The sequence below is a fragment of the Labrus mixtus genome, chromosome 9, assembly GCF_963584025.1.
Source record: "Labrus mixtus chromosome 9, fLabMix1.1, whole genome shotgun sequence".
Classification (NCBI taxonomy): Eukaryota; Metazoa; Chordata; class Actinopteri; order Labriformes; family Labridae; genus Labrus; species Labrus mixtus.
In genome coordinates this window covers 1,235,088-1,246,356 of record NC_083620.1, presented here as the reverse complement: position 1 = coordinate 1,246,356, position 11,269 = coordinate 1,235,088, and the positions used below count along the sequence as shown (strand labels likewise).

General features: G+C 39.5%; 1 protein-coding gene across 1 annotated transcript; it reads left to right on the top strand.

Annotated features, from left to right (window-relative positions):
• The first annotated feature begins 967 nt into the window (after nt 1–967).
• On the top strand, nt 968–11,019 carry LOC132979999 (von Willebrand factor A domain-containing protein 5A-like). Its single transcript, XM_061045843.1, has 20 exons — nt 968–1,251; nt 1,928–2,010; nt 2,487–2,689; nt 2,756–2,978; nt 3,162–3,328; nt 3,430–3,544; nt 3,664–3,839; nt 3,924–4,012; nt 4,123–4,267; nt 5,060–5,139; nt 5,236–5,350; nt 5,472–5,630; nt 5,707–5,810; nt 7,327–7,547; nt 7,865–7,918; nt 8,035–8,118; nt 8,487–8,552; nt 9,255–9,403; nt 9,632–9,755; nt 9,858–11,019. Exons 2-20 carry the CDS (start codon nt 1,968–1,970, stop codon nt 9,935–9,937), a joined length of 2,397 nt encoding a protein of 798 aa, XP_060901826.1. The 5' UTR covers nt 968–1,251; nt 1,928–1,967; the 3' UTR covers nt 9,938–11,019.
• The last annotated feature ends 250 nt before the right edge of the window (nt 11,020–11,269 follow it).

The following is an 11,269-nucleotide window of genomic DNA, read 5'->3' as shown; positions in this document are numbered from 1 at the left end:
TCACTTACTGAAAAGAGTCGTTCATTTCTCAACTTCAGTTGCACTCTCCTCTCTCCCGTCTCCCGTCTCTCTCTCTAGACCGTAAAAGTAACTTAAAGCCCGCCCTCCCTCCTCTCCTCAGTCAGTACAGTGTGTGTGTGTGTGTGTGTGTGTGTGTGTGTGTGTGTGTGTGTGTGTGTGACACTGAGGCTGGTGACTCGCAGTCTCGCTCGTTCACTGAACAGAGTGACTCGGAGGCGGAGCTCTCTGAACAGAACGGTTGGGGAAAATAAATGTGATTGTTTTAGCAGCTTTCAGTTTGCAAACTGTAACTTTATCCAACTAAATTCTCAGCTCATTGGTTTATTATTCACCACCGGCTGTTCTCAGTACGATCGCGAGCAGAACTAAACGGTCGGCCGTGTTTCAGCTTATTAAATTCTGATTCACAGACAGAGCTGCTGAGAAGTACTGAACGATTCAGTGTACGAATCTTTTGAACGAATCACTTTACTGAACTGATTCTACTGATTCAGTACACTGAAAAGAACTGCTTTTCCCATCACTAGAGTCCGGAGCATTTACCATAAAGATCAGAATACGTGGGCACTTCAAATTTAGGGGCGGCTCACTTCACCATGTAAACTCGAGGAGCGGCTGGCTATCGGAGTAGGCCCTGCTCATTAGATATTCTGATTCACACTCCAGATGTGGCGGAAATGCACCAATTCTTTGTTTGGCAACCGCCATAAAACCCCAAAGAAGAAAAAGAAAGTGATAATAAAAACAAACCTCCCAAAACTCGTCCCTGTCCCGCGAGATTACCAAATCGCATCAAATGGATTTTTGATAAAGAAACGAACTAGGCTATATTGGATCAGACGGAGTGCATGTTAATAATAGGTGTAATACGTGTAAACAGTGGACTTTTAGGGGCACATGGTAGTGATCACTGTCGTGTTGGTGTGCGTTTGTCTGGCATGAAGCCTTGAAGCGCGGACGCTTCCGGTTACAGGTCCGCCCCCACAGCTGAGCGCAGAACGACATTTGTTATTGAAGAGTCAGTTTGGGGTGGGGTGAACAAACTGACTGTCAGTAGGCTACACTTCCGTGGGTAAATACGGGAAACGCCTGTCTACCGTGTAAACCTGTAGGCGTGGATCAAGTGTGAGGAAGTTTACCTGGGGCAGATGCCTTCCGTAAGTGATGATTCATTTTTTGTGAATCTCCTGTGCAGGATCATAGACTACAGGGTACTTTCTCTTCACATAGGTAGGTGCATTATTGTCCGTGATTGGGATCTTAAATCCAATAATCCGATAATTGTGTTGTAGGCTATAACACCTCTTAGTGTTATGGTTAGGATGTCAAGTCAAGTAGGCTATAGTTTTATTTAGATACCCTAAAGTCCCAGCTCTGAAGAATAACTTGGGTGGCCTTACAGTCTATAAAGTATAGCCTACGAAATACTCTATTGATTTAAGGAAAAGGGTACTTTAAAAAGTCTTGAAGAATAAGAATGGATATCTCTCACAGGGCTGACAGATAGGTCTGTGTCACATGTTGTCAAACAGGAAGAACCTCCTAATAAACACCTGATTATTGACTTTGTATTGTTCTGCTTTTAGTTCAGTGTTACTGATTATATCTGCCGTCTTTACAGATCAAAGTTTTATGCAGCCTCTCCATTAATATTCCATATTTTGGGATATTTAAACAACACAATCACAGGTAGTGACTGATGCTAGCATGCATTTGTTGTAAGTAAAAAAACTCATGAGCTCACATAGCCTATCCCAAACAGTGATTGATTGAAGATGATATTATACTTTATTGCATGCATTTACTGCATTATTTTTTTTACAAAATGTCCAGTCATGACTTCTTTACTTTTACTTGTCAACATAACAAAGTATACAATTTAATTTCTTGTATCTTCTTTTAACAGCAACAAATCGCTGCAACTGAGTAACCTGAAAACAGGAATCATGGAGAACTGCTGTGGTCTGCTTACGGTGAAAAACGAACCAGGTACAGAGACCTTGGAATTCATTTCAAATATATTTTGAGTTGAACCTATACAAAATGTGGATTTTGTAAACTGAAAAACCCCAAAATGGAATGACCTTTTCCTTAGTCTGATTGTTCTAGAAAATGAGTCTGTAGTAACCATAAACAGCTTTGAAGAGTACTAAAGAAATAGTATCTAATAAATCTCTTGGCAGTTGATTCTGTTTTTGTATCCCCTTGTATGTTTTGTTTCCTTCTGCAGTCGAATAATGACTTCTTGCCTGTTCTTCCTGTTTATGGTTCTAGAGATCTTTCTTATGGAGATATTGGCTGTGTGTCAGGAAGAGACTTTCAATCAAACATATGTAGGGATAACGACTAGCTATAAAGGAATAACATTTAGCATTACCAACAACTGGTCAATATCATCATGACATGAACAAAGCTGTATTTCTGGTAAGTTGTGTTCATTGTGTTTCCTTCTGTTTCTTGGTCAGTTCCTCTGAAGAGTGTGGAGGTGGAGCTGGAGGTGAGGGACCATGTAGCGACAGTGGTCTCCACTCTGACCTATGAGAACAAAGAAGACAAACCGTTAGAGGCTGTTTTTGTTTTCCCTCTGCCTGGAGATGCTGCTGTCTGTCATTTCAGTGCTAAGATTGGACAGACAGAGATAGTAGCTGAGGTGAAGGAGAAACAGAAGGTAAGTTACACAGTATACAACAGTATAACACAGTAAACACAGTTTAATGTGTAATCTGTTCCCTAGGCTCGTGAGGAGTATGATGATGCTTTGAGCTCCGGTCAGCAAGCCTTTCTATTGGAGGAGAGTGAACAAAGTCCAGATATATTCTCTCTGAGTGTAGGCAGTCTCCCACCAGGAGAGAGTGCCTCAATCAGACTGGAGTATGTCACTGAGCTAACTGTGCAGGCTGATGACGGCCTGAGGTTTTGTCTTCCGGCTGTGCTTAACCCTCGCTACCAACCTCAAGGTAAGAAAATCAGCAAACAGATTTGTCAGAAACTTTAATTCTATGTTTACATATAATGTTTCCTTGAGATATAATACATTTTATTTTCTTTCTCCTGAAATTTGTTCAGGTTTATAAAAGCAAACATTTTACTTTTATTTAACTGTTAATATTATACCTTAAACATTTCTAAATTGTCCAAAGCAAGTGGAGGTGGCAACGTCCAAGTGGCATCTCTTCCATCTTCTTTGGTGCCCTACAGCCTGGCTTTCTGTGCCCGAGTGTCATCTCCCCGTCCGGTATCTAAAATAGAGTCAAACTGTTCCCTTGATCCACCTCAGTATCTCAACACAGAGCAAACCCAAGCCACGGTAGGTAGAGCATTCATGTGTTGTGATTCTTACTTTAAAGTAAGGATAGAAGAAAAGTGATTACATTTTTGATGTTTATAAATGTGTGTTGTGGTCTACAGATCAAGCTGGCTGCCGGGCACAAGTTTGACAGGGATGTTGAACTGCTGATTTATTACAAAGATGCCCACCAACCTGCTGCTGTGGTGGAGACAGGACAGGCCTCTGCCAAACCTGGTCAGTGTGGGGAAGTTCATTTAAAAAATGTACAAAGATTGCTCTCATAACCCTCCATCAGATAAGTTACAAATGCTGCAATAAATGGTGAAAGAGTTATGTAATTTCTTGTGTGTCAGGCACTCTGATGGGGGATCCAGTAGTGATGCTGAGTCTGTACCCTGAGTTCCCACAGGCTGTGATGTCTTCAGTTGCTTCATGTGGAGAGTTTGTGTTCTTATTGGATCGATCTGGCAGCATGGATGCACGTCTGAACAACAGCAAGAATGCTCAGACGCGCATTGGCAGCGCCAGGGTATTGATGTATATTTGGTCATGAAATATTTTAAAGTAGTCTGCTCACACTATGGCCTTCATTGTCTTTGTTCTTTCCTCTTAGGATACTCTTCTCCTCCTGTTAAAGAGTTTACCAATGGGCTGCTATTTCAACATTTATAGCTTTGGGTCCAGATTTGAACACATCTTCCCGTAAGTCCCTCCCTCAGTCAGTCAGACAATTTTGTTCATGTCTTTGGTGTTTATCTGTCCACATGTTTTGTGTGCTCTGGCAATGTTTTTTTGTATTGATGTGATGACAGGAAGAGTGTGGAGTACAGCCAAACGACCATGGAAACTGCCTTGAAGAAAGTTGGGGAGATGGGGGCTAATCTGGGAGGAACAGAGATCCTTGAGCCCCTTAAACATATTTACAACCAGCCCTGCATCCACAATCAACCAAGACAAGTAATAGACTCGTACTACACACACACACACACACACACACACACACACACACACACACACACACACACGCACACACACACACACACACACACACACACACACACACACACACACTCATGTTAAATAGGTCTAACGTCTTGTTACAGTAACATACCATTTAGTGGTAACTTTGAACTAACTGGTTTGTTTAAAGTTACTTCTTGCCATACTTTGTTTCTTTTCACTTCACCAAAAAAACTAAAGTTTTCTGAACGTTACAGCCAGGTGTGTGTCCAGAGGGGTGGCCAGGGGTGGCATGGATCCTCCTTGAAATCTTATAGGCCACCCTGGGTGCCTCCCAAAAAACCTTAATTACGATTGGCTATTTCCCTTGCCAGAGGCTTATGTTGACATTCACTATTCAGGCTGTGTTGCAACAGGCAGCTCATAGTTCTCAGTGGGCAGGTGTATGTTTGCTGTTTTTAAAATACTTAAAATTGGGACTTTGGACGTACATATTGTTTGGATCCTTGAAGATTTAACCTTAGAAGGTTAACTTATTAACTTGTGTTACTCAAAAGGTGATGTGATTGGTGCAAACAGAAGGGGTAAAGAAATGCTCTTTATTCATGTGTGTACGCACAAACTTCATGCCACCCCTGCACAAGTCAGTACCCCAGTTGGGCCCCCCCAGTCTGGACACACCCCTGCTTACAGCATGTAGAGAATGTTTTTAATGACTCAAACAAAAGCTGCATGTTTCTTGATGTAATGAAACGTAACTTTAAGTGACATGTAAACTCTCTTGACTAGCTGTTTGTCTTCACTGACGGAGAAGTGGGGAACACCAAACAAGTCATAGATGTGGTGAAGAAGAATTCACATTCACACAGGTGAAACCACAGAAAGATTATCAACACTCACACAGTTAACAGAATATATCCCATGCTCTCCTGCTATCTGCTAAAAACAAAACTTCTGCATTGTAGATGTTTCTCTTTTGGGATTGGAGAAGGGGCAAGCTCTGCTCTTATCAATGGGTTGGCCAAGGAAGGAGGAGGTCATGCTCAGTTCATCACAGGGACTGACAGGTTGCAACCCAAAGTAAGATAAACACTAGACACAAAAAGCTGTCAAGTTAACCTAATATATACATTTTGATAGAATTTGTGGTTTCAGGTGGATGAGTAAGCAAAACTAGTTTTAACAGACTTTTCCTGACCAGGTGATGCAGTCACTGCGATATGCTCTGCAACCAGCTGTGATAGACATCTCAGTCACCTGGGATTTGCCAAAGGATGTGTCTGTTACTGTCCTTTCCCCGCCAATCACAGCACTTTTCCAGGGTCAAAGGTCACTGCTTTATGCCCAACTCACTGGACAGGTAGGAGCCCACTATATGATTCTAAAATGATTTTTCTTTTTTCCAGTAAGGTTTATAAAACTGTAATACTTCTCAGATTTCAGAGGCAGCAGAGGGCTGTGTGACAGTGAAGTATAGCCTGGCAGGTCATCCCTCTCAGAACCAGTTTACATTCAGTCTGAAACCTGCAGAGGACACTGGGTAAAAAAAGATTCTTTTCATACAGTCCATCAAAATGTTGAGTTGATTATTCAGGTGATGAACAAACATCACATCCCTGGGTAAAGGGAAATTAGCAGCATTAAGTGCGTTCACAGTGGCTCACACACAACAAGTGGAGAATAGGTCGGTCATACTGATAAAAGATTTCTGAAAACTCGACTTCAATTGTGTTTAAGTAACGTAAAACGTTAGTTGTTCAAACACTACAAACACAGTGTGATGGTGTTTTTATTCCTAATTGTTTTCTAATCAAATGAAGAGGTAGTCGGCAGTATAAATAAATATACATGCGCACATAAATACAGATTTTCAACAAGTAAACCATTGTGTATGAATAAGGCCAGAAAATGTAATTTCTGTCCCTCACCAAGTTATGCTTGAAATATTTTAAATGTTAATAATATGTACTGATTAAAAGAAAATCTGTGGCTGAATCCCACAGAACATTTAAGACGTCTATTAGCAGCCAAGTTTCTGTCTGAAATGTTGCTGCTTACAGTATCCTTTTTCATCCTTCCTTTAAAAACTCTTTCAACTGTGTTATTATGCTTCTTAACTATAATATGAGCCCAAGCTAGTGTTGGATGTTGTCCTGAGGATACTAGCCTCAGCCACTTCTGTTTTCCTATGAATCAGCTGCCAATGAAATTGTTTGATCAGCATCATAAAACAATATATTTTAAGCAGTAACAAAAGATGAATGCTTTGCTCCTTTGAACTAATCAGGGCCAATTGATTTGTGGAAATCAGAACCAAAAAGTAGTGCAAAGCTGCCTGCATTTGTCCAATTTAACAGTTTCTGTTTTCCACATTTGATGTGTACTGCAGACATAAAGCTTCTCTTGTTGTGTTTTTTTAAACTCACTGCTGCCACCTAGAGGCTGCAGGACAGACTTGTTGATACATTTGCAGCCTCTGATGTGAGAACACCAAAACGTATATCGTTAATCACAGCATATCACTTTACTTTCAGTGAATAAAATGCCGTCAAATTCTTATAAATCTACCTGTAACAGCTCCTTAATGTTTCACCGACTCTTTTCCACCGAAGAAATTACCTTCTTTGAATTCCTTACCAAACTGTATACAATATGAGTGGGCCTTTTGAAAGTGAACTTAAGTTTTGAAATGATATATGCAATTATATAATCTTGAAAAGTCCCCACAAAAACATGCATTGTTAAATTCTTATCATCATCGTACTCCTAAACTGCAGCAACTTGCTGTTCACCATTCTCAAAATAATAAATGCTGGATATTAGCACCCAGCTCGAAATAATCTGAGAAGTTGGTACAGAAAAAGAGGTCAATAGAAATAAAGGATTCTACGGAGCCCCTGAAGTCCCAAAATGTATATAAAATATCTTGAGTACACAGATATCATCTAACTTGTGCGCACAATATATATATTGTTTTACGTTTGGGGACTTCAGGGGCTCTGTAGGATTCTAAGGTTAATTGCAATATTTCAAATGTTTTTCATCTCTTTCTTCAGACTAACAGTCCACAGGTTGGCTGCTCAGACTCTGATTCGCTCCCTGGAGATGGAAGACAGAGAGTCCAGAGAAAAGCAGGATGAAAGTGTGAAGAAGAAGGTGGTGGAGCTCAGCGTGCAATCAGGAGTGAGCAGTGCCTTCACTGCCTTTATTGCTGTCAACAAAGGCGATGGCGAGGCGATACAAGGACCTCTGGTGCGCAGAAATATTCCAACACCCAGTGAGTGTTTGAAATATTCTCACTTTAAGTTTATCTATAAGCTATCATGAATGGGAGTCAGTTCAAGACGTTACCCTTATTTCAAAACAAATATTACCTCAAGACAATTTACAAAAGAGCTTTGTTATATAATATTACAAAAGAAGAGGTAAAAGACCTGACTTTAAGTTCTATTATCTACAAAGACCCAACATAAATCCATCATGAGGATACACATCTGCAAGTCAGTGTTTTAATAGCATTTGAAAATGAAAACTAGCATTAAGCATTTTCTGATTTCAAGACAAATCCTAATACTCTCTTTTTTCTTTTCTCAGGGTTTATGTCCCTTGGTATGCCAATGTCTTCTTCCACGCTCTGTGGTGCGCCTCGTAAGTAAAAAACCTGAAAAGATAAATGTCTAGTTAAGTCAAATGTCAAATTTATTCTTTGGTAATTCTACTGTTATTATTATATCCTGATCTCAAGTTGTTGTTTTGTCTCAAAGGAATGATGGCCTGTGCAATGACTCCACTAAGGAAGTCTGCTGTTCAGTTTGAACAGCAGAGTGACATTGTTCATTGTTTTGGTGGTGAGTAAAAAGCTGAATGCAGTTGAACACAAAAAGTGATTCCATAAGAATAAATATATCTAAACATAAACAGTTACTGGGGCAACATTACTTTCATCAATTCTTGCAGTTTTAATGTGAAATACCACAAGGTGTAGTACTAGTTTTCCCTTTGGTTTGCTTTGGTAGTCTTTGGCATGGGCAAGAAAACTGTGATTTCATGTTAAAGTCACCATGTTAACATAGGTTGCAAATCTAACTGCAGACTCTTCATGAGTAAAACCTGAAAAGATAAATGTCTAGTTAAGTCAAATGTCAAATTTCTTCTTTGATAATTCTACTGTTATTATTATATCCTGATCTCAAGTTGTTGTCATTTTATCTCAAAGGAATGATGGACTGTGCAATGCCTGAATCAATTCAAATGTCATGTGATGGCTTTGACAACACTGGTGGTGAGTAAAAAGCTGAATGCAGTTGAACACAAAAAGTGATTCCATAAGAATAAATATATCTAAACATAAACAGTTACTGGGGCAACATTACTTTCATCAATTCTTGCAGCTTTAATGTGAAATACCACAAGGTGTAGTACTAGTTTTCCCTTTGGTTTGCTTTGGTAATATTTAGCATGGGCTTCAAGTATAAAAGCCTAGTACTTGTTTCTGCATGGACATACTTGTTTGGCCCTAACATAGGGGATGACGTCCCAAATGAATGTGTCATCTTTCTTGATCTGAAAGATATGGTGATAGAAACTACTCTGAAACAACTCTGAACCTGCATTTTGAGAGTCTGGAGAGTTTTCTCTGTTTGGGGCAGAGTGATGATAGAGGACTGTTTATTAAAATGAAGGAATGTTACAACTAAATGCTGAATGTTAGGGATTTGTGAGGTATCATTATTTTTTGTCTTCCTATTATTATGTTTAAGTATATCAAGCTGTATTTATTCCACTCTCTCAACAGGTCGTAGATCACATGGGTTGTTCTCTAAAATCAAGGCAAAGAAGGGTATGGCACGTAAAGAAGGTTAGACATGTCTGCAGCTCTGTAAAGTCTCTATAGCCGTAGAAAACAATGATTTTATGTTACAGTCTGATTAACTTTGTAATTGAGTGTTGATATTTTTTCTTTGCATATTGATTTTCTTATCAGAACAATGCGTGCCCAGTCAGCCCCCCATGGACCCTTTGCTTCAGTTGGTCTTCCTCCAGAAGGCGTCTGGCTGCTGGGACCTAGCTCCAGCTCTGGCTACAGCACTGGGCAAGACCAGTGAAGAGGTGGAAGAGATAAAGCCTGCATCGGTGTGTAACTGTCTTAAAGAAATAATTATATTAATAAAGGGATCTATCTTAAAGCACATTTCATGACACACTTATGTAGCAAGCAGAGGTGATCAAACATAACACAACATGAATAATACAAAACAATTCAAAATGAAAATAAGTCAAACCATCTAGCAGTATTCCACCCTCAATGTAACTTTCCTCTCATGGTTATCCTTTGTTCTTTTTCCTCATATATTGAATAAGGTGAACCACGAAGTATGGGCCACCATTCTGTCTTTGATCTGGCTTCATGGTTTCAAGATTGATGTTCAGGAAGAGTGGGAGCTTCTGGCCATGAAGGCTGTGTCATGGCTCCGTGCACAGAATGGTAATAACTGAAATAAAGACTGTAACTGTTTGCTTGTTGAGCACAGCTGCTGGACCACATTAACTTATCTAAAGTGATGTGTTTGTTTTTCTTTTCTTTCAGCATCATGTGTGCAAGAGTGCATGGATGCTGGAAATGCACTGTTGGGTTGTAAAGTGCAGAAAGACGCTCTGGGACTCTGAGGCTTTCATAACTGGCTTGGTCTTCAAGACTGATACACATCCAGATTTATACCATCTTACAGCCTGTACTCTATTAATATTGCACTATAATGTCTTTGCAATATGCACTGGATACACTTCTTTTTCAAGGGGCTATACAGCTCAGCTGCTGGTCCCTCTTACTTTTGCCTATATTCTTTTTCTTGTTCTTGCACTCCTTGCTAGGATATCAGACTTGAATTAAGATGTATCTTATTGGCCTGAATAACTGTTTAAAAATGTGTACTTGCTTTTGGACTGCAGCCCGTCGGTTTCATATTGACTTATGTAGCTAATAATAATAACATACTTACACACACAATTCCAAGAGATCAGAAGACTAGGCTTCAGTGCTTTTATCAGTTTGTGTTGCAGGATATGAGTACATCACATTAAATAACTCACATGTTTATCCCTTATATAAATAAAGACATGGGAAAAGTGTCTTACCCTTCTCTGAATGCTCTTGTCCTCCTCCCCTCTCACAATCCCCTCTTTGAGTTCAGGGATCAAGAGAACCCCATAGATCTTCAACCTATGTTAACATTGTGATTTTTCCATGAAAGAAGAGAACCCCATTTTCATACTGAAAACCCAGAGTTGACCCTGAAGTGACCACGTTAACTACAAAACCTGTTCAACAGTGCAATTGCCAAATGTCCACAAATGGTCTTTTGGTCCAATTGTGCCGATGGTAGCCTTGCTGCAGGCTTTGAAAATGTATAACACATGAGTCATACTCTACTTAATGTAGGCAGTTTACCCTAAAAGTGAAATAGTAAAAAACAATATATGGTTTTCATAGGAAGTACTGTTTGGTCAGATTTAGATTATGTATCTCAAACTGAAAACTTTTATTGATCAACAGTAAAATAGTTTAAATTTAAACATAATTTATCTCCTATGTGGAGATCAGTTTGCAGGAATGAATTACAAACCCTGTTCATTTTCTGGATGAAGTACAGAAATGTCTCAAAATGATGTATTTATAACTCAAAATATGGCACAAGCTCAAAGTCTGCCTCTACACACCAAACAGCTGGTAACACAACGCTGGTTGTTATTGAAGTCTTATTGATGAAAAAAACAACCTTTGCACATTTCTCAACAAGATCAGTCCATAGTGTTGCTGGTAGAGATTATGATTTCAAGACCTGAGTGATGCCAAGTGAACATTGTATAACTACTCAGGCTTTTTGCTGCATGTATGAGAGACACATGTTAACCAATCATTTTGGTCTCGACAGATCTTCACCAATAACCTGGCCTGCTGCATAGTAGTCAAAATGTTTTTGTTCTTTTGTGTTTCATCTA

Excerpts from the sequence above, each read along its gene's own strand:
- LOC132979999 (XM_061045843.1), top strand. The coding sequence starts at position 1,968 with ATGGAGAACTGCTGTGGTCTGCTTACGGTGAAAAACGAACCAG. Across the intron at positions 5,140-5,235 it reads AAGAATTCACATTCACACAG|ATGTTTCTCTTTTGGGATTG; the intron begins GTGAAACCACAG and ends TCTGCATTGTAG. Across the intron at positions 8,553-9,254 it reads TGGCTTTGACAACACTGGTG|AACAATGCGTGCCCAGTCAG; the intron begins GTGAGTAAAAAG and ends TTTTCTTATCAG.